Genomic DNA, 27,694 nt, shown 5'->3' on the forward strand with positions numbered 1-27,694 from the left:
GAAACCGTCGACTTCGATAGTTTGTTCCTCAGCAAGAGCAAACTCTGCCGATGGCGGCTGCAGGACAAGAAGACGACTCCTCGGGGTTTCCAAATCGACCACGGTCCGTCGTTGCAACGGCCGGCCAGCCAGGTGGCCGAGTGGTTCCGCGTTCGGGTTGTGTAACTAGAAAACCAGCAGGGTTCAGAGAGACGTGACAGCCTGAGCCGCCGTGAACGGCACAGACAGGGTGACGGTGTGAATAGTGTACGTGGTAGGAAGGGAGATGGAATGGGGTGTTAAACCGTATTAGACTGTTTGAGCAACTAGCTGTGTGTAACGTACTGTAGTTAAGCGAATCTTGGCTGGTTCAGGACCATGATGCCGGCCTGGGGTAGAGGTGGACTGAGGGGGGCCCAACTCTCTTCCCCCACCCAACCCCGAGCTGGGCTGTGACCATCTGCCCAGGGCAGAGCCGCCAGCCCCACGCAGTAGACACCCCCGTGGGAACTAAGTTCGTTTCTTTCCCCTCCCCAGAGGAAACGTCATTACTGGCGGCTGGACTGCAAGTGCATCACGCTCTTCCAGAACAACACCTCCAGCCGTTACTACAAGGTAAGCGCTCTTTGCCCTGCATGGGGCTTGGCCCCTGCGGGACCTGCCTGGTATGGGAGTCACAGGGGAAGAGCAACCCATCAGAGCCTACCTAGCCCGTCCCCTACAGCCTGTTCCCCCCCACCCCCCTGTTCCCCCAGCAGAGATGGAGATGCCCCCTCAGGGCCTACTGAGCCCAACCCCACCCAAGGCAGAGTCATCCCCTACTGTCTGTTCCTCCTAGAGAGGTGGGGGAATTGTCCCTGTCGGACTGTACCCCAGGGTTTGTAGGTTTCAGTGTCCCCAGCCCTTCCCTTGGGGAGATGTTTCCTCAGCCTGGCTGGATCAGGTTCTCCGGCTCCTCCACTGAGAGTTTCACGCTGTCAATCCCGGCGAACCGTCCGTGTGTGTTGTCACCACACCCTTTGTGTCAGAGGCCCCACACTGATGACTCAGGCTGCTCAAAAATCTTTGGACAAAAAAGCCCTTTTTCCATCAAAAGACATTTTTGGCACCAAAAAAAAAAAAAGTTTAATCATTGAGGATTTTTTTTTTTAATGGAAATTCTCTGCAAAAAGACACCCGCTTTCTTCTGTTGTTGGAGTGAGGTCGAATTCCCGCTGCCTCTTGGGTTCCCCTGCCCCTTCGTTTTCTTCCTCTTGGGAAAAGTTGGTGGGATGTGAAAGTGTGTGCTGGGGGGGGGGGGGGGGGGGGGATGGGGAGGCTGGGGGTGGGAGGGGGGAGTCCACTCTTTTCCTGCTTTCCACTTGAAAAGTTTTGGGGGAAAATATTTCAAAAGTCTGAATTTCTCTCAATTTTTTAAACATTTGAAGAAAATATTTCTCTTGTTTCCCACTGTGGGGGGAAAAAAAGGAAAGAACTCTGTTTTTTGTTTTAAAAAAATAGCGTGTGTGTGTGTCTGAGAGAGAGAGAGAGAAAATGAGGGAAATAAATGGGGGGGAACCCTGAAAGTTTGGAGGGAAATCGAAGGGCTCAGAAGCCAGGCTGGGCCGAGCTACTCTGCATTTCGCCCCTGAGCCTGTGAGTGGGTTCCCCTTGCAGGAAATCCCGCTGTCTGAGATCCTGGCGGTGGAGCCAGCCCAGACCTCCGCCCTGGTGCCGCCGGGCGGCAACCCGCACTGCTTCGAGATCGTCACGGCCAACGCCACGTACTGCGTGGGGGAGGACTGCGCCCCCACCCCGTCCACCGCCAGCCAGCAGCAGAGCGGGGTCGGACTGGAAGTGGCCATGGCCTGGGAGAGTGCTATCCGCCAGGCCCTCATGCCTGTCATCCTGCAGGATGCTCCCAATCCTCAGGGACAGGCCCCCCACAGTGAGTGCGAGCCCCGGGGCCTGGAATGGGCTCTGGGGCAGCGGGGAGAGCGCCCCCTACCCCGCTCCCTGCAGCACAGCGCCCCCTAGCACCGGGGTGGGTCACTGGGGCCAGCGCTGACTGCGAGGGGAGAGCGCCCCCTACCGAGCCCACACCCTGATCCCTGCAGCACAGCGCCTCCTAGTGCCTATCCCTCTCCCTGCAGCGCTCTAGGTGTCTCCCATCCGAGCGCAGGCTGGTCCCTGTTTGGATTGGCCGGGAGTCCAGCCCGAAGCACCAGCATCCTGTCAGACCCCGCTGGGCCTAGCCAGGCAGCATCCCAAGTGGGGGAGGTGATTGTCCTGCAGGGGGTGATGCCGATCTCACCGGGGGGACACCCAGACGGTCCTGGGGATGGAGCTTAGCGTCCGCATGGCTGGGAGGAGCTCAGTCCTCAGATGCTGCAGCTAGGGTTAGGGGCTGGGACGGGGGCGGGGACTTGACACGCCTTCCCCCATGTAGGATTTCATGCCCTGGACACAATATGCGGTGGGGAGGGGAATCCTGATTTGGCTCAGGCCAGGCCTGTCTGGTGCCAGCTCCTAATCAAAGGCCCCTTTTCCCTTCCCAGGGCAGGCGTCGCTCCGGATCTCCGTGTCCAACAGCCAGATCCAGGAGAACGTGGTGAGTAGAGGCCCCACCCCTCTCTTTCTGCCCTGCCCCTTCTCGGTGTTTGTCCAGACCCAAGAGAACGTGGTGAGTAGGGGTTCCACAACCCCCGCCCCTCAGCTCTCTGTCTGTATATAAAGAGTGGAAACATGAACCAACGGCTAAGGAGGAGCACAAAGGAATAGCATGAGCATGTAGGGACAAAACCAGAAAGGCTAAGGCACAAAATGAGCTACATTTAGCAAGCGACATAAAAGGCAATAAGAAGAGGTTGTACGGTTAGCTCAGGAGCAAGAGAAAGGTGAAGGAAAGTGGAGGTCCTCTGCTTAGCAGGGAAGGAGAGCTAATAACGGGCGACCTCAGGAAGGTGGAGGTGCTTATGCCTCTTCTGCTTCAGTGGCCTCTGAAAAGGGTTAATTTGTGACTCGGTATGTAACACAATTAATGGTAACGACAAAAGGGAAGGAGTGCAAGCCAAAATAGGGGAAAAAAACCAGGTTAAATAAGGTAGATCTATTCGAGCCATCAGATGAAACTCACCTGAGAGTACTTAAGGAGCTAGCTGAAGCAAAATCTCGGAACTGTTGACAATTATCTTCGAGAACTCCTGGAGCACGTCAAAGGCTTTGTGAAAGTCCAAGTACACTATATCCACCGAATCATTCTTGTCCACATGCTTGTTGACCCCCTCAAAAAATTCTAATAGATTGGTGAGGCGTGATTTCCCTTTACAAAAGCCATGTTGACTCTTCCCCAACATATCGTGTTCATCTGTATGTCTGATAATTCTGCTTTTTACTCTAGTTTCAACCAATTTGCCTGGTCCTGAAGTTAGACTTAACTGGCTTGTAATTTCCTCTGCAGCCTTCTTAAAAGATCGGCGTCCCATTAGCTCTCTGCCAGTCATCTGGAGAGGCTGATTTAAGCGATAGGTTACCTACCATAGTTCTTCAGTTTCATATTTGAGTCCCTTCAAAACTCTTGGTCCTGGTGACTTATTACTGTTTAATGCATCAGTTTGTTCTGAAACCAAATCTATTGACACCTCCATCTGGGACCCCGCCTGTCTCTATGCTCCCCCCTGCATGTGATGGGCACCCTGCCCCCCCACCCGGATGGGCTGACATGACCCTTTTCCTTGTGCCATTGCAGGACATAGCCACAGTTTACCAGATCTTCCCGGACGAAGTCCTGGGCTCAGGGCAGTTTGGAGTTGTCTATGGAGGTGGGTTCTGGGGGAGGGTGGGATGCAGGGCCTGCCACTGAGAACCTCTGGGGTGGGATGCGGTGGGTGTTTGTACAGGGCAGTTTGGAGTTGTCTATGGAGGTGGGTTCGGGGGGAGGGTGGGATGCAGGGCCTGCCACTGAGAACCTCTGGGGTGGAGTGCGGTGGGTGTTTGTACAGGGATTGCTCACCCGGCAGTGCACTGAGATGCAGCTGCTTCTGGGGTGGAGCGCGGGCGGGGGCTGTTTAATGGCTGCACAGGGATGCTGCAGACCAGTTCAGAAGGCAAATGGAAGAAAAATCCCGTGTCCAACTCTATTTTGGGTAGGGGAGACTAGCTGGCTTCGGGGATGGGGAATGGGACATGGGGCCTTTCACCTCTAGGGGGCGCTGGGTCCAATCTACCCCCAGGGTGGGGGACTGGCAGGGTCAGGGGGTGGGCAATGGGACACAGGGCCTCTCCCCTCCAGGGGGTGTTGGCTCCCCTGGGATGAGGACCCTAATGCCTGTGTTCTGGCCCCCGCCAGGGAAGCACCGTAAATCGGGCCGGGACGTGGCAGTGAAGGTGATCGACAAGCTACGTTTCCCCACGAAGCAAGAGAGCCAGCTGCGCAACGAGGTGGCCATCCTGCAGGTGAGAGGGGGACGGACAAACAGACAGCGACGCCGCTCGGCTCCTCGCTCCCCCGCCCTGGAGAGAGCACACCCTCCCCCCCTGTGGTGCCTGCCTCAGGGGCCCCGGGCTTGGCTGGCTTAGGGGCACTTCGGAGAGCTGGTCCTGAGGTTGCTGCTCGCTGCAGCGAGTTGCATAGATCTCAGCTCAGATCCCAGCAGGGCAGGGAAACACCGGTTGAGCCAACCGAGGCAGCGCATGGGGCTGGAGTTTGCCTGGAGCTGGGTGGCTCGTGGGGGTCACCAGATCCAAAGGGGGGTGGGGCTGGCGGGCAGGTGGATTCCCTGCCCCCAGCCCCGCTTTTATCTCTCCTTTCCCCGGCCCCCAGAGCCTCCGCCACGCAGGCATAGTGAACCTGGAGTGCATGTTCGAGACGCCTGAGAAGGTGTTTGTGGTGATGGAGAAGCTCCACGGGGACATGCTGGAGATGATCCTGTCCTCGGAGAAGGGCCGGCTGCCCGAGAGGCTCACCAAATTCCTCATCACCCAGGTGAGACCCTCCCCCCCACGCCCCCACCCTGAGCTGCCCCAGCACCGCGGCTTGTCCCTGGGGCCGCTGGATGGGGGAGTTCACCAGGACAGGCCGGGGGCATGTGGCTGTCTGTCCTGGCTGGAGGGGACCGGCCCTACGCTGCGTGTCCGTCTGGCTGGCGGGGACCGGCCCTGCGCTGCGTGTCCATCTGGCTAGCGGGGACCTGCCCTGCGCTGCGTGTCTGTCTGGAGGGGACTGGCCCTGCGCTGTGTGTCCGTCTGGCTGGCGGGAACCGGCCCTGCGCTGCGTGTCTGTCTGTCTGGAGGGGACCAGCCCTGCGCTGCGTGTCCGTCTGGCTAGCGGGGACCGGCCCTGCGCTGCGTGTCCGTCTGGCTGGCGGGGACCGGCCCTGCGCTGCGTGTCCGTCTGGCTGGCGGGGACCGGCCCTGCGCTGCGTGTCCGTCTGGCTGGCGGGGACCGGCCCTGCGCTGCGTGTCCGTCTGGCTGGAGGGGACCGGCCCTGCGCTGCGTGTCCGTCTGGCTGGAGGGGACCGGCCCTGCGCTGCGTGTCCGTCTGGCTGGAGGGGACCGGCCCTGCGCTGTGTGTCCGTCTGGCTGGCGGGGACCGGCCCTGCGCTGCGTGTCTGTCTGGAGGGGACCGGCCCTGTGCTGCGTGTCCGTCTGGCTGGAGGGGACCGGCCCTGCGCTGTGTGTCTGTCTGTCTGGAGGGGACCGGCCCTGCGCTGCGTGTCTGTCTGTCTGGAGGGGACCGGCCCTGCGCTGCGTGTCCGTCTGGCTGGCGGGGACCGGCCCTGCGCTGTGTGTCCGTCTGTCTGGAGGGGAGCGGCCCTGCACTGCATGTCCGTCTGGCTGGCGGGGCTGAGCTCTGCTCGGGGTATGTCCCTGCTGCCCTCTGGGGTGGCCCAGCCCAGCCTGGTCCCTCAGCTCCTCCCTGGGGTGGGGTACAGGGGGAGCAGGCAGCGCCCCCTCCCTCCCCTCCAGCTGGCGGGGGCAGACCTCCCCCCCCCAGGCTGCTCTCTCCCCCCTACACCCCCGCCAGCCCCTGGGGGAGACCCCTCTGCTGGGCGGACGAGGGGAAAGGGCCCCGGTAAGCTCTTGGGGCAGCCCTGGCCCCGCGCGCGCGATGTCTGACCTGCCCCATCCCGGCAGATCCTGGTGGCCCTGCGGCACCTCCACTTCAAGAACATCGTCCACTGTGACCTGAAACCCGAGAACGTGCTTCTGGCCTCCGCGGAACCCTTCCCCCAGGTGAGACCCCTCCCCCAGGTAGACCCCTCCCCCAGGTTGGATTGCCCTACCACCCTCCACAGGGACCAGGTGTGACTGTCCCACCCCTGTGTGCCGGGACCCCCCCCTCCCCCAGGTGAGACCCCTCCCTCGGAGACCCCTTCCCCCAGATGAGGCCCCTCCCGCCCCCCCTCGAGGATCCCCTCCCGTAGGTGAGACCCCCCCCCCCACATCCCTCCACAGGGACCCCCTTCCCCCAGATGAGAGCCCCCCTCAAGGACTCCCTTCCCACATGTGAGCCCCCCCCCACCCTCTATAGGGACCCCTTCCCACACTCCCTCTTCCCCTCTGCTGTTTGTGACACCCCCATCTCACACTGTGGAGACCCCTTTATCCCCCACCACTCCTGGGGCATTGGGGAGAGAGCCCCTCACGCCGCTCCCTGCAGCACAGCGCCCCCTAGCACCTCACTGGGGCATTGGGGCCAGCCCTGCCCACCAGGACAGAGCGCCCCCTGCTGAGAACCCTCCCCCGGCTCCCCCATTCCCCCCCCCCCCCCCCCCAGGTTAAGCTGTGTGACTTCGGCTTTGCCCGCATCATCGGCGAGAAGTCGTTCCGGCGCTCGGTGGTGGGCACCCCGGCCTACCTGGCCCCCGAGGTGCTGTTGAACCAGGGCTACAATCGCTCGCTGGACATGTGGTCGGTGGGCGTCATCATGTACGTCAGCCTGAGCGGCACCTTCCCCTTCAACGAGGACGAGGACATCAACGACCAGATCCAGAACGCTGCCTTCATGTACCCGCCCCACCCCTGGCGCCAGATCTCCGCCGGAGGTACCTGCCTTGGGGGGAGGGGGGAATTCAGCCGGAGGACCTGCCCTGCGAGGTGGAGGGGGGCTCTTGCTGGGGGGAGGGATAGCTCAGTGGTTTGAGCATTGGCCTGCTAAACCCAGGGTTGTGAGTTCAATCCTTGAGGGGGCCTTTAGGGATCTGGGGCAAAATTGGGGGCTTGGTCCTGCTTCGAGCAGGGGGTTGGACTAGATACCTCCTGAGGTCCCTTCCGACCCTGATATTCGATGATTTCTATGACCTGCCCCCGGTGTTGTGTGGGGGGGTGTCTGTTGCCTCCCAGTGGCAGGACCCAGCCTTTGTGGCTGAGGACTCCCAGCTATGGGGGTTGCACCTCAAGCTCTAATAGCGGGGGGGGCCCAGACCCCCTGTGAGGGGGCAATACCCCCAACTGACACCCCCCATCCCTGCAGCACAGCACCCCCAGCAGGAAGGCCTGTGTTGCCGGGGCGCCGTACCCGCTATCCCCACGCCCCGTGGCTTTCCCCAGGGCAGACTCGAGTCCTCCCCGCCCCCGCAGGCTGCTCCATGACTCCCTCACGCTCTCTCCCCCTCCAGCCATCGACCTGATCAATAACTTGCTCCAGGTGAAGATGAGGAAGCGCTACAGCGTGGACAAGTCCCTGAGCCACCCCTGGCTCCAGGTACGTAGGGGTGGCCCACCATGGCCCAGCAGCCTGCCCCCAGACCCGGCAGCATCCCCCAGCCCTGCCCGTGTCCCGAGCCATCACCTAGGGGAACGCTCAGGAGGAGTGTCGCCATCGCTGTGGAGAAGTGGGGAAACTGAGGCACAGAGAGGGGCTGGGACTTGCCCAAAACTTGGGAATGGAACCCAGGAGTCCCGGCGCCCTGCCCCCCTGCTCTAACCACTAGACCCCACTGCCCTCTTACACAGCTCACAAGCCTGCTGCTGTTGCCCCTGTGCCCAGTATGGTCCTGCAGCCCCTGCCCTTGGTTGCAGCAGCAGAAGGGATTACGGAGCAAGCTGGAGGTGGTGGTTCTGGTGTTGTCCACCGGGGGACAGCACTGGCAAATGCCCCAGCTGGCCCAGTGCAGTTCTGGTGTTTGTCCACCGGGGGGCAGCACGGGCACATGCCCCAGCTGGCCCAGTGAAAGGCAGTTCTGGTGCTGTCCAGCAGGGGGCAGCAGTGACCCACCTGGTCCCTGTTAACCCCTTACTGCCCCTGCAGGATTACCAGACGTGGCTGGACCTACGGGAGCTAGAGACCAAGATGGCCGAGCGCTACATCACCCACGAGAGCGACGACGCCCGCTGGGAGCAGTTCGCCGCCGACCACACCCTGCCCTACCCCGCCCACCTGCGGGCCCCCCGGGGGCCGCCCCCCGAGGAGGAGGAGGGGGAAGGGGAGCTGCAGGGGCTGACAGAGCGGGTCAGCATTCTGTGAGCCTGGCCCCCCACCCCGTGGCAGAGAGAAGACCCCTCCCCCTGCTCCGGTGGAGGGACAAGTCGGACCCCTGGGGATGGGGGTGAAGGACACCCCTGCCCCCGCTTTATGCCGTGGGGACGCGGCTCCCCCTGCTGGCGCCAGAGCAGACAGGACGGCTCCCTTGCCCCGGCTGGTGCATTGTGAAGAACACCCCCGCCTTCCTACCTGCACGCCCTCCCCTGCCCACGGGGGCCACCCTGGGGGCCGTGGGCAGGCGGCCCTAGGGCTGAGGCGAGGCAGGTGGGGGGCCCGGAGATGGGCTGGGGGCCCCAGGACATGGCGAGGGGCCTTGGCAGGGAGTGACGCCCGGCACAGCCGCTGAGGTCGCTTGGCGCCCGTCTGGACGGCCCTCGGATCCCATGGCGCCCAGGCCAGCGGAAGAATGGAATAGAAGAGGTCAGCGGCCTCAGGGAGGGGGCCTGGCAGGTGGGCCCAGGCTCCTGGGGATGTGGGTGGGGGCCTGGCGCCGTGATCAGGGGCTGAGGGCATGAGGGGGTGGAGTTCCAGGTGCATGTCGGGGGCCTAGGGGTGGCTGAGGGGTCCCAGCGAGGTAGTTAGGGGGTTGGGGGAGGGTGCAGGATGTGCTAGGCTCCCATGGTTATGAAGTGGGGGGGGTCCCAAGGGCGTGGGGTTGGTGTTAGGGGCCTGAGCTATGAAGGTTTTGGGGGGAATAGGGGCCCCTCCCTGCACCCACTTTCCCTGGTGCATCACTCTGGGGGCAAAAGGCGGTGTCTCCATTTTGGGGAGCACAGAGGGAGCTGAGCTCCCCCTCCAGTCTTCAGCGGGGTAGAGGGGAGAAGCGTCTGTCCTCAAACCTCCCCCCCCCCCCCCCCCCCCCAACCCCTGCTGGCTCCAAGTCGTCTTGGCCAGACTGAAGCCACCCTAGGCCGAGCCCTGATGGATCTTGGTGCCCTGCTCCACATGTGGCCGGCATGGCCATGTGCATCCTGGCCTCGGCACACACGTGTTCACGGCGGGGCCAGGGGAAGGGCGAGTAACTGACGAGGCCGATCGAGCTGGGGCTGATCTACGCTGCCCTCCGGTCGATGCTCATTTGAGGACGTGTGTGTATAAATAAATCATGAACAGAACCCACCCAGCCTGCCTTTGAACTGAAATGTACGCGACCCCCCTGTGCGGGGTGACGCTGAGTCACGCCCCACCCCCAGCTGGAATGGACAGGGTGGGGGTGATTGCTCCGCACTAGAGCTAAAAGCCCCAGGTATTGCTTGGGGTGACTCTGCCCCACTGTAGGCCACAAGGTGCTGCCTGGCGCAGGGCTGGGGGTCACGCTTGCTGAGGAAGCGCCTCCGAAAGTTTCAGATTTAGCCACGTTCCGAAGTTGTGCTCAGGAGCCATGGTTCTAATCCTGCTTCTACCGCTGGCTGCGGGCAAGTCCCTTCCCTGCTCTGTGCCTCGGTTTCCCCAGCTGTACAATGGGGATAATGGCACGGACCCAGCTTGGCAAAGTGCTCTGAGCGCTCCAGCGGGAAAGGCCTTGATCCGAGTTATGGGTGGTGGTTTGTTATCTCGTGTGGGGTTTTTTTTAAAGCAGTGCCAGTTTGGGGTGGGCACTGAAGCTCTACAACCCGACTACACGGGTCGGGCAGGAAAACAACTGGATCCTTGCGGGTCAGGTCAGCTCTGCTCCCGCCCGGGGGGCTGGCGTGGTGGCAGCTCCATGCCCTGCTCCGGGCACACTTGCGTAGTGTTTGCTTGTGGCCTAAAACCAGACCTGAGCCGCTCTCTAGCGTGGATGCTCGTTGCATCACTTGAAAGTTGGCTTGCACCTGTAAATTGACCGGCTGCAGCTCAGTTGATAGATACCAGGTTTAAAGTGCTTTTAAGGCATCCAGGTGGAAGAGTGAGCACAGCCTCGTGTCCGCCAAGGGTCTCCCGTTCGCACCCCTGACACAGGCACTTGGGCCAGGAGAAAATCGGTGTGTAGAGCCAGTCTCAGTGGGTATCCAGTTCCGCCTTTGGGGCGACTGGGGCTCCGGGGCATTAAACATGCCCCACGCAGGAGTTGTTGGTGCTTGGCTGCCCGGGTAGCTGAGGCGAAGGGAGGTCCGTTTGGAAGCGCTTGGAGCCCAGGGTCGTGCCCGTGAAGCCGGGGCCGGTGGCTGCTTTGGGAAGCATGGCTGGGATTAGCCCACAGGTGTCGATTTTTTCCCCTATTCAGATCTCTCCGTGTTACAGCCAGAGAAGAGGTAGAGTTTGTGACCATGGAGGGCAGGCTACTGGGGCTCTCAAATAGTAATAATCCCTGGTGCTTTTCAAAGGAGGGGGGTCTTAGTCCCATTTTATGGCTGCGACAACTGAGGCAGTGTGAGGGGATGGGTCGTGCCTGTGGCAGGCTGGGAACAGACCCCAGCGCTGCCCAATCTGCTCAGCCACATGAAAAAGCCGCGTGAAAGCACCACGCAGAGCTGCTTTGCTGGAGGGCCCTGGATTGACCCTGGTCCAAAGCTAAACAAGCGCAGTGACAGGAAGGCAAAGCAAATGCCGCGTGAGCCCCGCTAGGCCGCTCTGCAGAGGATCTGAGTCAGTTACAGCCCGCCCAGAGGTGGGTTGGCTCTTTAGCTCAAGCTGTACCGGGTCCCGCTTTTAGCTCAGGAGGGCCCCGGTTCAATCCCCAGGCTGTCAGCTGAGGGTGGTGCCTGGCTCCAAAAAAAATCAATCTGTGGGTTTGTCCCCAGGCACTTCTGTTGTCCCTAGACAGAGCCTAACTTTGCTGTCTCCAGAGCTCTGGTTTCCCCAACCCGAACGCCAGGTCCCGTCTCTTAGGATACTGTGTAGTGTCCTGAAATAGTGGTAACCCTTTAAATAGTTGGTGAGCCCTCTAGAAGCGCTCACTGTGTTCCAGGTTTTCCCCGAGTAGCCATGTGGCTAGGTAGCAGGGCCCGGCTAGTCAGGAGCTGCGGTTAGACAGACCCCGCTGTGCCCATGCAGGTTCTTCCTTCCAGGTGGAGCTGGGAGCACGGCCTGGCCTGAAGGGTGCCCACCCCTTCCCATTACAAGCCCCCCGTTGGCAGTCCCTTGGCCTTTCCCAAGCGCTAGCTGGTTTGGCCTGGAACGGCTCACGCTGGGCGTCTGCTGTAGGTTCAGTCCTTTTGGGTGCGGGGTGGGGAATTGCACCCAAGACGTCTGAGCCAACTCTGAGATCGAGGTGCGGGAGAATGACTTGTCACTTGCCCTGGGTGAAAACTTCTGGCCCCCCTTTCTTTGTGCAGCTCTAACGCTGCCATGGGTTGGAGCTAGGGGGCGGGGGGGTGAGGATCGCTTTGAGGTCAGAGATGTGCTGGTCCCAGTCCCAAGCTGGTGGCTTTCCCAGTTGAGGTGTTGGTTGACCTTGTATCTAAGGATCAGGAGGCAACTAGTCAAAGGTAGCTTTAAGCCCATCTCCCTTAAAGGGCCATCCCGTCCCCCGGCCACTAGGCTTCAGGTTTAGGGAGACGAGGTGAAATATGTGACCCTCCACAACGCCAGAATGTGTCTTGACTCCCACTTGCCCCCACCCCTGCATCTGGGTGGGGAGTAGGGGATCTAGTGGGTTAGAGCAAGGGGGAGCCAGGACTCCTGGGTTCTATTCTGAGCACTGGGTGGGGAATAGGTTCATGCGGTTAAGCAAAGGAGAGGTAGGGAGGCTTCTATTCCCCAGCTCCTCCACCAACTCATTGTGTGAGCTGAAGCAAATTTCATCCCTGCCCTGTGCCTCAGTTTCCCCATCCACAGAATCTGAGGCGAGACAGTGCGACACCCCTGCATCTGGCAGCTACAGAGTTGGTTGGGAAGTCTTTTCCACAAAGGCCAAACCCACCCCTGAACCTGAGCATGGTGTGCTGGGGGGGCAAATGGTCACGCGGTGAAAACCCAGTGCTAAATAACCATCACTCCTGGTTCTGAGCCATCGGTTGGTTCTGAGAAACTCCGGCTCTCGGCAGTGCAGGGAACCAAATGACTCTGCGTCACGCCAGGAGCCGCACTGGAATTGCCAGGCCTGTCTGCATGGTGCCAGGAGACAGCGTTGGGGGCCGTGGGCCGTCCCCTGCACCTGGAGCCGTTTCTCAGTTCTCTGCTGCTGTGAATCCCCAGTGGCTGCCAACGTAAACAGGAAACCACTGAGAGCAACTGTCTGGGTGGGGGCCTTGGTACACCCGGGAGCCAGCGCGCTCTGGCACCAGGCCAGCGTAGCCCCCAGGGACCCTGCCAGAGATCAGGGCAGGGGAGCACGGCATTCCCAGGCCTGCAATCGTGACCAGTGGGTGGCAGACGGTCACTGGGGGTGCACAGACTGGGCTGGTTCCTGGCTGCGCGCCCGGCATGACTCACTCCTGGCTGACATGTGAATCATAGAATCATAGCATGTCAGGGTTAGAAGAGACCTCAGGAGGTATCTAGTCCAACCTCCTCCTCAAAGCAGGGCCAACCCCAATTAAATCATCCCAGCCAGGGCTTTGTCAAGCCTGACCTTAAAAACCTCTAAGGAAGGAGATTCCACCACCTCCCTAGGTAACGCATTCCAGTGCATCACCATCCTCCTAGTGAAATAGTTTTTTCCCAATATCCAACCTAAACCTCCCCCACTGCAACTTGAGACTATTGCTCCTCGTTCTGTCATCTGCCACCACTGAGAACAGTCTAGACTCATCCTCTTTGGAACCCCCTTTCAGGTGGTGGAAAGCAGCTATCAAATCCCCCCTCATTCTTCTCTTCCGCAGACTAAACAATCCCAGTTCCCTCAGCCTCTCCTCATAAGTCATGTTGTCCAGTCCCCTAATCATTTTTGTTGCCCTCCGCTGGACGTTTTCCAATTTTTCCACATCCTTCTTGTAGTGTGGGGCCCAAAACTGGACACAGTACTCCAGATGCAGCCTCACCAATGTTGAATAGAGGGGAACGATCACGTCCCTCGATCTGCTGGCAATGCCCCTACTTATACACCCCAAAATGCCATTGGCCTTCTTGGCAACAAGGGCACACTGCTGACTCATATCCAGCTTCTCATCCACTGTAACCCCTAGGTCCTTTTCTGCAGAACTGCTGCCGAGCCATTCGGTCCCTAGTCTGTAGCGGGGCATGGGATTCTTCCGTCCTAAGTGCAGGACTCTGCACTTGTCCTTGTTGAACCTCATCAGATTTCTTTCGGCCCAATCCTCTAATTCAGTGGCCCACAACCTTTCTGTGGGAATAGCATATTCCTATTCCCAGAAGATTGTGGCGGGCGCCAGACATTTCACTGCCGAGAAGCGACAATTGCGCCCACGGGCACCGCGTTGCGGACCCCTGCTCTAATTTGTCTAGGTCCCTCTGTATCCTATCCCTACCCTCCAGCGTATCTACCACTGCTCCCCGTTTAGTGTCATCTGCAAACTTGCTGAGGGTGCAATCCACACCATCCTCCAGATCATTAATGAAGATATTGAACAAAACCAGCCCTTGGGGCACTCTGCTTGATACCGGCTGCCAGCTAGACATGGAGCCATTGATCATTACCCGTTGAGCCCGACAATCTAGCCAGCTTTCTATCCACCGTATAGTCCATTCATCCAGCCCATACTTCTTTAACTTGCTGGCAAGAATCCTGTGGGAGACCGTGTCAAAAGCTTTGCTAAAGTCAAGCAATAACAAATCTGCTGCTTTCCTCTCATCCACAGAGCCCGTTATCTCGTTGTAGAAGGCAATTAGGTTAGTCAGGCATGACTTGCCCTTGGTGAACCGTCAGTTTGCGGGGTTTCTAGCAGCTCATGGCTTTCAGGGCATCCTCCGGCCGCCCCTCCACGCACTATCTGGCCTGTCCGTCTGGGGCTGCTGAGGGCGGCTAGTTTAGTACATGAACGGTACAGGGCTACTAACCCTGGGCTTGTATTTATCCAGCACCTCTCAGCCAGCAGGAGCCCAGCGCCCGGTACAGGCGATCCATGGAGGGGCTGCAGCCATGGCTGAATTGCAGCCACTTCTGGGCTGGGATGGGGCGCGGACGGCAAATGCAGCCATTTGGGGCGCTGTCTCCCCCGCCCCAACCCAAGCACCACAAATCCTCCCCTCCCCTCCCCTCCCCTCCCCACACTCCGCTCACCAACAGCCCCTCGCTTTTCCCTGTAGCTCCTCCCCCGCCCAGCTCCCCTCCCCCTCCATTTGCTCCAGTCTGGTCTGAGTGCTGGGGGGGACCTTATTCTCTCGGAGGCAATGCTGACCCCATACCCCGGTGTGGTGCAACAGGGCGCCCTCAGTGCTGCCGGGAGTGGGGCGGGGGGCTTGGCAGGGGTTGCCGTGCTACAGGGGTCGAGCAGGGGGCTCGGCAGGGGGTGCCGTGCTACAGGAAGTGCTGTCCTAGCATAGGTCCCCACCCGGGCCCTTTTCCTGGGGGTATCAGGCCGAACCCTGGCTCCACTCCCACAATACCCCTGCCCCCCCCCATGCCCTCCACCACTCTGACTCGGGGGGCACCGATTGCTCCCGAGGGGGCTGTGCTCAGCCTCCGCTCCCAGGTGCAGGGAACCAGGCCAGGTACTTCCCGGGCCCCGAGCCACTCACGGCCCTCAAGTGCTTTTGCTTTATTTGCCTTCACATTTTTGGCAGCTTGGTCTGGGCTCTCCACAGCCTGGCCCTGCCCTCTCCTCCCCAGTTCTCCCCCCACCCCCCACAATGCTCCATGGCCTGGCCCCTTCTTCCCCTGCCTGGCCCCTTCTTCCCCCCGGCCGCCTTTCTGATATACAAGAATTAGAGATCCCAACCCCAGGCAATGCTCCTGCTTGTCCCTGGGCAGGGGAAAGATATTTTGGGCCTTTGAATTATGACCCCCCCCTGCACAACCACCTACCACCCACCCACCATCCACCCACCTACCACCCACTGTCCATCAACCCACCTACCACCCACTGTCCATCCACCCACCATCCACCACCTACCACCCACTGTCTATCCACCCACCATCCATTCACCTACCACCCACTGTCCATACACCTACCACCCCGTCCATCCACCCACCGTCCATCTACTGTCCATTCCCCACCATCCATTCACCTACCACCCTGTCCATCCACCCACCTACCATCCATCCACCTACCACCCACTGTCCAGCTACCCACCACCCATCCACCTACCAGTCACTGTCCATCCACCTACCACCCCATCCATCCATCTACCATCCATCCACCTACCAGCCACTGTCCATCCACCTACCACCCCGTCCATCCATCCACCCACCCACCATCCATCCACCTACCACCCACTGTCCATCTACCCAATATCTTTCCACCCACCCACGTATCTCCCACTGATGGATCCAGCCAGCCATCTACCCCCTGCCACTCATTCAGCCATGCCCCTATCCATTTAGCCACCCCCACCCATCCATCCATCCTGCAACTGGGACACCATTTCACCGCACTGTGACAGGGCCCTCATTTACACCCAGAAGAGAAGGTGAAGTGGCCACATCCCCCATGGGTGCGTGGCGGCATTAGGGGACTGTGTGCAGCAGCCGTGCAAGGCAGCCGTGCGGTGGTCGTGCATGGTGTTGAGTGCCTGGGCCCAATGGCTGTGCACGGTGCGAGGTGGCCGTGCGTGGCATTGGGCGAGTGGGCACAGCGGCTGTGTGTGACGATCGGCGAGTGCGAGCGGCAGTTGTGTGTGTGTGTGTGTGTGTGTGTGCACGGCCTGTGCTGGCATGGTGTGGGAACGGGGGCACTGAGCCGTTGGCGATGGCAGCGCCAGCCCCGTGTGCTGCGTCTGGGAACGGCCGCAATGTTTCCCTCTTGCCAAGAACAGGTGGGCTGGGCAGTGCTTGCCTGGCAGCCCTGATCGCCCCCCGCAGGGCCCTCAGACTTCCGCCTGCCCCAGGGGCAGACGGGCCCGGGGCTGGGCCACCCCCCAGCCAGCCCTTGGAAACCCCCTTTCCAGTGTGTGTGCGAAATCCCGGCCCGTGCTTCTTAGAAATGGGTAGTGCAGGGGTTGGGGCGGGCAAGGGCGCTGGCTGGCGAATGGCAGTGCAGCAGGCAGAGCTGCCAGCCATTCATACGCCAGCTGAGGTAGCGGGGGCGGCGGGCGTGGGGGAAGCCTTTGAAGATGCAAAGGAGCCAAGATCTGAGGATGCATCTGTGCCCCTGAGCTGCGCCGGTGTCAGCATCCCCCCAGGCTGGGGGCTTCCACTCAGCTCTCCAGAGACCTTCCCTGGCGGCTTGGTATGTTGCTGTCCCCCACTTCCCCCTGCTCTTGAGATCTGTTCCCGGGGAGGGGAAGGGAAAGGCTGGGGCAGGTGGCTGTACAGGACCCCTTCCCCCCGCCCCAAACCGTGCATGCTGCCTAAGGGGCAGGGGTCTGGGTGGGGCAGACATGGGGGACTGCCTGGTGGAGCAGGGGAGGGAGTGGGAGGGGGCGGTGAACAGTGAACCCCTCCCTGCCAAATGCCCCCTCCCCCAGGGCCCCACAAGTAAATAAACTGCAGGGGGTGCAAATTGGGGAGGGGGGGTCTGAGTGGGAGATGTGGGCACATGTGTTATACCGGGGGTGGGGGATGGGAAGGTAAATAGAGGTAGGGGTTGCTACACTCACCCCCCCAGCTGTCTTGGGGCCACAGAGGTGGTTCCCCAACTCACACGGACATAGGGGGCAGAGGCTGAGCCGAGCCAGCTGTTTGCCCCCCAACTTCTCCCAGAGCCGGCACCAAGCCCACCCCATCCTCCTCCCAGGGCCCTGCCAATGTGCAGGGCCCAGGGTTCCATCCCCAGCCCCTTTCCACACGCCAACATGCCCTTTACACGCACAACCCTCACAGCACATGCGTCCCCCACAGTACACAGGCTCCCTCCCCCACATCATTGTCACACGCCATCCCCTGTGACAGACACACCACATTTCACACCCAGTCCCCGTGCAGCTCCAACACCGACAGTCACGCAACCCTGCCACACGCACTGGGGAGGCTGCTCAGCCAGAGATCCCCAACCACTGGACAAGGGTAGGTTGGTACCATTATCCCCTGTGCTACGGGTGGGGAAACTGAGGCACCGAGAGGGGAAGTGACTTGGCTAAGGGCAGCGGCAAAGCCAGGAATGGAACCCAGGCAATCTGACTCATAACCCCCCCACGGCAAACATTTTCCCTTCCCAGGAACAGAACCCAGCTCCCACCACCACCCCCGCTCTGACCTCTAGACCCCAATTCCCTCCAGGAGCTGAGGACAGAACCCAGGCATCCTGATTCACAATTCCTCCCCCAACCCTAGTCCCCTCCCTGAGCCAGGAACAGAACCCAGGAGTCCTGATTCCCCAGCCCCCCTGCTCTAACCCCTAGACCCCACTCCCCGCCCAGAGCTGAGGCTAGAACCCAGGATACCTGGCTCCCAGGCCAGTGCATTGTCTACTGGACTGCCCTGCTTCACACAGATACCCCCCGGTCCCCATAAAACCTGCCAGCTGCATGTGCCACCCTGGCCCCCCATTGGGGACAGTGCCCCCTAGTGCACACAGCGCCCCCCAGAGGCCGCCAGCCACAGTTCTGCTCCCGCTGAGGGAGATCCCCCACTCGCTGTGCGGCAGGATGGGGCTCCCACCCCCACAGCCGCACGGCCAGCTGCCACGTGCGCCGTTCACCGCGTGGGGCACGTGTTCCGTGCTCGGGCTGCCTAGGCAGAAAGCCGGGCCCCAGGGAAGTGTCATGGGCTGGGAAAGGAAATGGTCGCACCGCAGCCTGCCTCGGCCGCCCTTAAAGAGCCAGGGCCTGCGTGCTGGAAGCCGGGTGTGTGCGGGGTGGGGGCGAGGTTGTGCAGTGACCCGTTGGCGACATGCACGGGCATGCTGAAGTGGGAGGCCTTGGGAACGCCAGAGGCACGTGGGCTGTTGAGGTCCTGGGCCAGGTTTTGTTGTGTTCACTGTCGGCTGATGGGCTCGTCCCACGACAGCCAATGGGCGAAACCCTGGGAGAGCTTTTAAAAAAAGATAGTTACGTATTTGTATCACAGTAGCACCTACAAGCCCCAGTCACGGCCCAGGCCCCCATGGTGCTAGGAGCTGTACATTTGTATTGCTATTAGGTGTATTACGGTAGCGCTGAGACGCCCCAGTCATGGCCCAGGCCCCCATGGCACTAGGAGTTGTACATTTGTATTGCTATTAGGTATATGACAGTAGTGCTTAGAAGCCCCGGTCATCCGCTAGGCCCCCCCACCCCATGGCACTAGGAGCTGTACATTCGTATTGCTATTAGGTGCATTACGGTAGCGCGTAGATGCCCTGGTCATGCGCTAGGCTCCCCCCCCATGTCACTAGGTGCCGTAATTTGTACTGCTCTTAGGTGTATTACAGTAGCGCCCCGGGGCTGCAGTGTGCCAGGCGCTGTACAAGCAGAGAACAATGATCTTGTGTTTTCTCACCTGTCTGCTCATTGGTTCCCCCCCACCATGTGTGAGAATGACCGTGAGGCCGGCTCCCTCTCATGAATTGCGAAGAACGTGGACTCTGTGCATGTGTTTGTGCATCCCGCATATGTCCTGCCCAGAGTGGTAGATACGCTGGAGGGTAGGGATAGGATACAGAGGGACCTAGACAAATGAGAGGAGTGGGCCAAAAGAAATCTAATGAGATTCAACAAGGACAAGTGCAGAGTCCTGCACTTAGGAGGGAAGAATCCCATGCACTGCTACAGACTAGGGACCAAATGGCTGGGCAGCAGTTCTGCAGAAAAGGACCAAGGGCAGAGGTGGGCAAACTACGGCCCGGGGGCCACATCCGGCCTGCAGGACCCTCCTGCCTGGCCCCTGAGCTCCTGGCCCGGGAGGCTAGCCCCCAGCCCCTCCCCTGGTGTTCCCCCTCCCGCACGGCCTCAATGCACTGCACCGCCGGCCCAATGCTCTGGGCGGCCGGGCAGGGCAGTTGCAGAGCCGCGGCCTGACCCGGTGCTCTGGGTGGCGTGGATGTACCGCCACCAGCCATCGGTACGCCAGGCAGCGCGGTAAGGGGGCGGGAGGGTTGGATAGAGAGCAGGGGAGTTCGGGGGTGTGGTCAGGGGTGTGGATAGGGGTCAGGGCGGTCAGAGGGCAGGGAACAGGGGGGTTGGATGGGGCAGGGGTCCCTGGGGGGCAGTCAGGAATGAGAGGGGGGGTTGGATGGGGCGGCAGGGGACAGTCAGGGGTGGGAGGTCCGGGGACAGGGAGCAGGGGGTGGTGGATAGGGTAGGAGTCCCGGGGGGCAGGGAACAGGGGGGTTGGATGGTGCAGAAGTCCCGGGGGAGCCGTCAGGGGGCAAGAAGCGGGGGGGGTTGGATAGGAGGTGGGGGCCAGGCCACGCCTGACTGTCTGGGGAGACGCAGCCTCCCCTAATGGTCCCTCCATACAATTCTGGAAACCCGAGGTGGCCCTCAGGCCAAAAAGTTTGCCCGCCCCTGATCTAGGGGTTACAGTGGACGAGAAGCTGGATATGAGTCAACAGTGTGCCCTTGTTGCCAAGAAGGCCAATGGCATTTTGGGATGTGTACGTAGGGGCATAGCGAGCAGATCGAGGGACGTGATCGTTCCCCTCTATTCGCCATTGGTGAGGCCTCATCTGGAGTACTGTGTCCAGTTTTGGGCCCCACACTACAAGAAGGATGTGGAAAAATTGGAAAGCGTCCAGCGGAGGGCAACAAAAATGATTAGGGGACTGGACCACATGATTTACGAGGAGAGGCTGAGGGAAATGGGGTTATTTAGTCTGCAGAAGAGAAGAATGAGGGGGGATTTGATAGCAGCCTTCAATACCTGAAAGGGGGCTCCAAAGGGGTTGGAGCTCGGCTGTTCTCAGTGGTGGCAGACGACAGAACGAGGAGCAATGGTCTCAAGTTGCAGTGGGGGAGGTCTAGGTTGGATATTAGGAAACATTATTTCACTAGGAGGGTGGTGAAGCCCTGGAATGGGTTCCCTAGGGAGGTGGTGTCGCTTCTGTACCCGCCTGCCCCACATCAGTTAATTTTCTGTTCCCAGCCCTTACTTCTGCCCCAGCCCACCTCAGTTCTTCCTCCGTGCCCCACATCTGTCCCTTGTCCCCCAGACCCATGTCAATTCTGCCCCCTCGCCCCACATCTGCCCCTCGCCCCTCAGACCCATGTCAATTCTGCCCCCAACCCCACTTCTGCCCCTTGCCCCAAGACCCACCTCAATTCTGCCCCCCAGACCCATGTCAATTCTGCCCCTCCAGCCCCACATCTGTACCCAGCCGCACCTCTGCTCCTTCTACAACTGTGGATGCTCTTCCCCGCCCCGGGCCTGGGGGGAAGGGCAGCTCCAGCTGGGCCACCTCACTGCAGAGATGGCAGGGGAAGGGGGGAGCGGGGCCACCCACAGACTCCTCTCCTCCCTCCCCTCCCCCCAAAATCCTGTAGGCTATGTGCCGGGGGGGAGGGGGGAGGGGAGGAGCCTCTGCCGGCCTTCTGCAACTCTGATTGGCTGCTCTCCCCCCAAGGAGGTGAAGCAAGTGGGAAAGGACAGCCAGTCAGCTTGTGTGTGCGCTGCCCCGTGCTGGGGGGACGAGCCCTGCTCTGTGTGTGTGTGTGTGTGTGTGTGTGTGTGTGCCCCCCCCTGCTGGGGGGACAAGCCCTGCTCCGTGTGTGTGTGTGTGCTGCCCCCTGCTGGCGGGGACGAGCCCTGCTCCGTGTGTGTATGTGTGTGTGTGCGCGTGTGTGTGCTGCAGGGACAAGCCCTGCTGTGTGTGTGTGTGTGTGTGTGTGTGTGCGTGTGTGCTGCAGGGACGAGCCCTACTCTGTGTGTGTGTGTGTGAGTGTGTGCTGCCCCCTGCTGGGGGGACGAGCCCTGCTCCGTGTGTGTGTGTGTGTGTGCGCACGTGTGCTGCAGGGACAAGCCCTGCTCTGTGTGTGTGTGCTGCCCCGTGCTGGCGGGGACGAGCCCTGCTCCGTGTGTGTGTGTGTGTGCGCGCACGTGTGCTGCAGGGACAAGCCCTGCTCTGTGTGTGTGCGTGTGTGTGTGTGTGTGTGCCCCGTGCTGGGGGGACGAGCCCTGCTCTGTGTGTGTGTGTGTGTGTGTGTGTGTGTGTGTGTGCTGCCCCGTGCTGGGGGGACGAGCCCTGCTCTGTGTGTGTGTGTGTGTGTGTGTGTGTGTGTGCTGCCCCCTGCTGGCGGGGACGAGCCCTGCTCCGTGTGTGTATGTGTGTGTGTGCGCGTGCGTGTGCTGCAGGGACAAGCCCTGCTGTGTGTGTGTGTGTGTGTGTGTGTGCGTGTGTGCTGCAGGGACGAGCCCTACTCTGTGTGTGTGTGTGTGAGTGTGTGCTGCCCCCTGCTGGGGGGACGAGCCCTGCTCCGTGTGTGTGTGTGTGTGTGTGCGCACGTGTGCTGCAGGGACAAGCCCTGCTCTGTGTGTGTGTGCTGCCCCGTGCTGGCGGGGACGAGCCCTGCTCCGTGTGTGTGTGTGTGTGTGTGTGTGCGCGCACGTGTGCTGCAGGGACAAGCCCTGCTCTGTGTGTGTGCGTGTGTGTGTGTGTGTGCTGCCCCCTGCTGGGGGGACGAGCCCTGCTCCGTGTGTGTGTGTGTGTGTGTGCGCACGTGTGCTGCAGGGACAAGCCCTGCTCCGTGTGTGTGTGTGCGCGCACGTGTGCTGCAGGGACAAGCCCTGCTCTGTGTGTGTGTGTGTGTGTGTGTGTGTGTGCGGCCCCCTGCTGGCGGGGACGAGCCCTGCTCCGTGTGTGTGTGTGTGTGCGCGCGCATGTGCTGCAGGGACAAGCCCTGCTCCGTGCATCTGTGTGTGTGTGTGTGCTGCCCCCTGCTGGCGGGGACGAGCCCTGCTCCGTGTGTGTGTGTGTGTGTGTGTGTGCGCGTGTGCTGCAGGGACAAGCCCTGCTCTGTGAGTGTGTGTGCTGCCCCCTGCTGGGGGGACGAGCCCTGCTCCGTGTGTGTGTGTGTGTGTGTGTGTGTGTGTGTGTGCCCCCCCCTGCTGGGGGGACAAGCCCTGCTCCGTGTGTGTGTGTGCTGCCCCCTGCTGGCGGGGACGAGCCCTGCTCCGTGTGTAGGGGGCGCGTGTGCTCTGAAGACACAGTTGATTCGGGGGGTTGGGGAAGTTCCTCACTGCTACTAAGCCCCGCTCTCTCTTCGCAGCGCCCCCCGCAGCACCATGCTGAATGCCAGCGCCCCCTGCCCGTCCAACGCCTCGCGCTGCGGGGTGGATTTCCAGGCTGGCCAGGAGCTGGTGGTCTCTCTCTACGGTGCCGTCTTCCTGCTGGGCCTGGCCACCAACGCGCTGACCCTGTGGCCCATCGTGCAGCAGGTGCGGCTGGGCAACGTGCTGGCTGTCTACCTGCTGGGCCTGGCCGCCTCCGACGTGCTTTACCTGCTCACCCTGCCGCTGTGGATGCTTTACGTGTGGCGCGGGCACCGGTGGACCCTGAGCAGCCTGGCCTGCCACGCCGCCGGCTTCGTCTTCTACTCCAACATGTACGTCAGCGTCCTGCTCCTCTGCCTCATCTCCCTGGAGCGCTACCTGGCCGTGGCGCACCCGCTCCGCTCCCTGGGGCTGCGGAGCCGCCGCTCGGCCGCCGTCGCCAGCGCCGTGGTGGCCCTGCTGGTTTTCACCTTCCACATGGGCATCGCCCTGCGCTCCCCGGAGCCGGCCAACGCCTCCTGCTACGACAGCTACCCACTGCAGCCCGGCGTGGCCAGGTTCAACTACTTCCGGGTGGCTGGCGGCTTCGCGCTGCCCTTGCTGGTCCTGGGGGTCTCCTACCTCAAGATCTTCCAGGGGGTGCGGGCCAGCAACACCCTGCTGGACTGGCAGAAGGCCAAGGTGAAGCGTCTCTCGATGGGCGTCATTGCCATCTTCCTGCTCTGCTTCGCCCCCTACCACCTGCTGCTGCTGGTGCGGACAGTGGCCTCCGCAGTGCTAGATGGCTGCTCCCTCTGCTCCTTCGAGCAGCGGCTCCACCTGCCCTTCTCCCTGGCCCTGGCCCTGTCCAGCCTCAACAGCGCCCTGGACCCCGTCCTCTACGCCCTGGTGAGCGACAGCATCAAGGGGGACCTACGGAAGGTGTTCAGCTGCGTGGTGCGTGCCCCGGCACCCGGAACAATCACCTCTCTGGCCTTGTGACCGGGGCTGGCATGGCACCGACCGAGGGAAACTGGATCGGGGATGTCCGATGGCACCAGAAGGGGGAGCGACGTGCTTAGGAACATCGGCCTCGCCCATGGGAGAAAGCCTGCAGCGTCATGCCCGATGGCACCAAGAGACGCAGCTGGATCCATGGGCGGATGCCAAAGACTGGAGGGGTGGGGTCTGGGGCCCAGCAATGGCTAAGGGGGTGGATTAGGAAGCTTGCCAATGAGGCTGCATAGACGGGGGCATTGTGGGAAGGGGACAGCCCTGCCTGGGAGCTTGCGCTCAGCGGCCGAGGGGTCGCTCTGTCGCTGGGATCCCAGGCACTGCGTGGGGTTTGTGGGGAGCGAAGAACTGAGAACTCTGCCGAGAACAGGGTACAGGACAGGAGGTGCTCCAAAGAGGGCAAAGGATTATTTAGCAGGAGCAATGAGGGGCAATAAAGACAGGGCGGGTACAGGAGGGTATGATTCCCTAACAGCGAGGCTGGGGTATCCTCTCTGCCGGGGATGGAGCCCATCTCATCGGGGGCTTAAATTGAGGGGCCCATGATGTTGAGAAGAGGGCGTCTCCCCCCAGCAAGGGATAAATGGGTAACAATCCCTCGTTCACTGTCCCAGCACTAAAGTGTGGTCTGGGGCTGGACATCAAGTTTTGTAGGTGACTTTCACTGCAACAACCACTGATGAACATCCTTTACGCCTTTTCTTACAAGGACCTTGAAAAAGACGGGAAAACAGTCCAAGTCCTAAAGGAGGCTTCTCTTTTAACGAGGTGTCAGCGCCTGTAGCAATAGAAGGTTGTTATAGGTAATAGCCTCTGTTTGACAGTCTATTAAATAGCATGAAAAGTGAGATGAACTATTCTTATTTGGGGGGCGGGAAATACAAGGGATTTCTGATGGTCTGAAGCCGCTGGGGGAGTCCGATTCTGCCTCCTTTGAGACAAACACACATTAAAGGGGAGGGAAAAGAACAACCAAGATAGGAAACGCAAAGTCTGTCGCTGGTGCCATCTCTCTCCTGCAGCCTCCTTGCTGGAGAAACACAGGCCCAGCCCATGGGCTGATCAGTCGCTCCGAGACCTGGCAAATTTGTAGCAGCGTTGGGGCTGTTTAGGGCCCTGCTTTCAGCGGCCTCTTTGGTCGCAGGCTTGCAAAAGCTGGAGTTGCATTGGGTGGTGGAGCCGGACGCTGATTAGACAGCTGGCAAAAGGAGGGAGGAGGAAAGAGGGCAAGGAAACTGACACATGGGTGGTGGTGGTGGGGGCAGCAGGGAGCAAGTCTCCCGCCCCTGGTGTGCCGGGTTTGGCCAAAGCAGCTGGAGAATGATGAATTCACACTGGAGCAGGTGCAGAGAAAGGCTGCTAGGCTGATCATCATGGCTCAAAGTGCTGCTGTCATCAGAGGAGTCTGACAGAGCGGGGCTTGTTTCGTCCAAACCCCAGGCTGCGGGGTGTCAGGGCGATTGCCAGGGCGATTGCCAGGGCGGGGTGTCCCTGGGGAGGGAGAAAAGCTAGTGAAACTAAGGAGAATGTTGGCACCAAATGGGGAGAAACTGATCAGCTCAGGCTGGTTTTTCTCAGGAGAGGAGGGAGGGTCTGGGGCAGTCTCCCAACTGGAGCCGCGGCAGGACAGACAACCATCATCCGCAAAATGGCAAAATCATCCGGGGTCCTCTCTCTGGCCAGGTCTGTTCAGGAGGCCTGCCAGGACCAAGGTAAGAAAGGCCCAGTGGTGCCCAGGACATGGTGGAGGTGGCAGCTGTGATATAAACACGCTCTGCGCCAGGCTGGCAAATCTCTCTGGCCAACTGACGCGCATCCTGGTGACTTCAGACATTTCCTCCCATTTCTAGACTCTTTCAGCCCGTTGCCATGCCGACCCCTGACATTCCCAGGGGCCCTGCAGCCCCCTTAGCCACACATCTTTTAACTTCAACGATCCACCCCGGATCTGCCCATTTGTCGCCAGCTTTTCGGACTCGGTTCCCGGATCAGGCTGACAATCCAGGCGTCTTTACAGCGGGCCCTGGAACGCTGGCCGACGGGACTGCCTCAGCTGTGTATGCCGGCGCCGAGATGCTGCTCGCGGCACTCTGGGCCATACAGACTGCAGGGTGAGTGCCCAGCTGATGAATAAAGACCAGGATCCTGAGCCTTGTCCTTTCTACTCACCCATGGGACCCACTAGTGGATTCCCCCTCACCACACACACGTCAGATCCATGAGCAAACTCTGTCAGGTCCAAGACACAGGAAAGATTTGGATCCACTGGGACGTGAGGGGATGGAAGTGTGGGGAGCCGCGGTGTTTGCCTGGCTATGAAATTGGTTTCAGGTGGTGTCAGTGCCCCCCGGGTTGTTATTGACGTGAACTAGGGGAGATCAGTGGGCCCCAGACCAGGGTCGCATCGGGCCCTGTCGCGCTGGGCGCTGCATAGGCCCAGAATGAAAACACGGTTCCATGCCCTGAAAGGTTCACAGGGCATGTCTGTGAGTCGCAGGTGTAATTTCTGGCTGGAGGAGGCGTACTGAGCAAGCTGGCCCGCTAAAAACCCCCATGGTGTTGTCGTGGCTTCCCGGGCGGTGGGATAGGCAAGTACAATCCTGGCCGAGATGCTAGCTGTGTACTCCAGCAGCTCCCACTCCCGCCGCAGTGGCCAACCTGCTATTTTTAGCGCCCTAACTCAAGCAGAGCTTGTGTATGTCTGCTCCTCCCAGCTCCAGTGTGAATGTACACCCCCTCCCGCGATGGACTAGGGACCGGTGACGGTGTTCCCGTCCCAGGAAAATAGTCAAGGTTCTGGGAAATTTCCCCATCTCGAACGGAGATGGAGAGTCCAAATCTCGAAAACCTTCGGGACATGAACAGTCAACGTTGGTTTGTGTTCAGGTCGCTGGAAACGTTTCGTTTTTGAACTTTCTTCATTTCGGTTGAAACGACAATTAGCTCAATCGCTGCCGGAAAAGGCCTTTCAAGCCAGGAAACTGCAATGTGCCGCTCAGACGACAGCAAGATGGGACATTTTGACAATTTTATAAACTTTTTTCCACCTTTTCAAGTCAAGAAATTCCCCAGAATCGACCCGGCCCTGCAAACAGTTCTGGTTTTCGATTAATCGAATTTTTTGGATGGGAAAAGTCTCATTGAAAATTCCCTGACTTATCAACAGGTCTGGGACATGCCTACACCGTGTTAACGTATCACATGCACTGACCCCTACAGAGCATCCCCCTCTAGTGGCAAGGCGCCTGCTCGCGGTTTGTGACTTGGCTACAGGTTACGGAGCGAATACAGCAGCTTCTTTGGATCATGCTCTTCGAGCCAGGGATCTGTTCCCGGGGAGTGTCAGCACACACCACCGCTTGTCCGTCTGCCTCACCCTTGCTAGGCGCACAGTCTCCTTGGCCCCTTCAGCCCTCGGGGGCCTGCTGGGCTGGTCGTTTTGAAGCTGGACACGGCTGTCTTACTAGAAACTGCTCAAGGCTTTGTTTAAGTCAGGCTGCTAGCTGGGTCTAGCTGTACTTGTGCAAACCCCTCGTGCAGATGGGCTGCGATGGTGTAAGCCGTGACTCGCACCAGCATGGACAAGTCTGATTCTGCCGTTCTTGGTCTGGAAAGTTTCTGGGAGGGGAGTGGGGTCTAGTGGTTGGAGGGGGGGGCTGGGAGCCAGGACTCCTGGCTTCTATCCCCAGCTCTGGGAAGGGAGTGGGGTCTAGTGGCTAGAGCGGGGAGGCCGGGAGTCAGGACTCCTGGGTTCTGTTCCCCCCTCCCAGCTTGGGGAGGGGAGTGGGGTCTAGTGAATAGAGCTGCCGGGGGTGGGAGGGTCTGGGAGTCAGGACTCCTGGGTTCCCTTTCCAGCCCTGCCTGTCTTTATTAAAAGTGCCCGATCAACAAGGCCTTTCCCCCCCATGTGTCTGTGCTGTCATGACGCATTCTGGCCCCCAGAGGGGGGTATCGGCTTCTTCTACAGATGCATGAACCCAAACCCTTTCTCCTTTGCTGGTGCTGTGGGGTGACTGGACTGGGGGGTAGGCCAGGGTCACTGGTGGGGCAGGCCATGGTTTGGGGGCTTGGTGCTGTGATGCCGGCACCCTTCCCCAGCACTAAATCCCCCTTAGAAGTTAACTGGGGGGGGCAGGGCAGCGTTTTGACC

General features: G+C 60.4%; 2 protein-coding genes across 6 annotated transcripts in view; both read left to right on the top strand.

Moving 5' to 3' along the window:
- PRKD2 (protein kinase D2) overlaps nt 1-9,563 on the top strand; it is a 30,718-nt gene extending 21,155 nt beyond the window's left edge. Inside the window, exons 10-19 of the mRNA XM_037884533.2 lie at nt 517-594; nt 1,636-1,906; nt 2,517-2,569; nt 3,707-3,779; nt 4,307-4,413; nt 4,781-4,942; nt 6,095-6,193; nt 6,738-7,005; nt 7,579-7,664; nt 8,211-9,563. Coding sequence (XP_037740461.2) covers nt 517-594; nt 1,636-1,906; nt 2,517-2,569; nt 3,707-3,779; nt 4,307-4,413; nt 4,781-4,942; nt 6,095-6,193; nt 6,738-7,005; nt 7,579-7,664; nt 8,211-8,426 — 1,413 coding nt within the window. The 3' untranslated portion in view covers nt 8,427-9,563. The remainder of the gene's footprint in view (nt 1-516; nt 595-1,635; nt 1,907-2,516; nt 2,570-3,706; nt 3,780-4,306; nt 4,414-4,780; nt 4,943-6,094; nt 6,194-6,737; nt 7,006-7,578; nt 7,665-8,210) is intronic.
- Nucleotides 8,762-27,449, top strand: LOC114021594 (probable G-protein coupled receptor 132). 5 transcript variants are annotated; one of them, XR_006287260.1, is made up of 3 exons: nt 16,455-16,654; nt 22,548-24,347; nt 25,395-27,449. XR_006287260.1 is itself a non-coding variant. In XM_037884535.1 (2 exons), exon 2 carries the CDS (start codon nt 22,564-22,566, stop codon nt 23,530-23,532), a length of 969 nt encoding a protein of 322 aa, XP_037740463.1. In that variant the 5' UTR covers nt 8,762-8,894; nt 22,548-22,563; the 3' UTR covers nt 23,533-24,392. The 5 variants fall into 5 exon arrangements, 3 of the variants coding, with proteins under 3 accessions (XP_037740463.1, XP_037740462.1, XP_043390746.1); XR_006287261.1 differs by lacking the exon at nt 16,455-16,654 and adding an exon at nt 17,033-17,430 and having other exon boundaries at nt 25,395-27,430; XM_037884535.1 differs by lacking the exons at nt 16,455-16,654; nt 25,395-27,449 and adding an exon at nt 8,762-8,894 and having other exon boundaries at nt 22,548-24,392.
- Nucleotides 27,450-27,694: the final 245 nt, after the last annotated feature.

The sequence above is a fragment of the Chelonia mydas genome, chromosome 23 (genome assembly GCF_015237465.2).
Source record: "Chelonia mydas isolate rCheMyd1 chromosome 23, rCheMyd1.pri.v2, whole genome shotgun sequence".
NCBI classification, from domain to species: Eukaryota; Metazoa; Chordata; order Testudines; family Cheloniidae; genus Chelonia; species Chelonia mydas.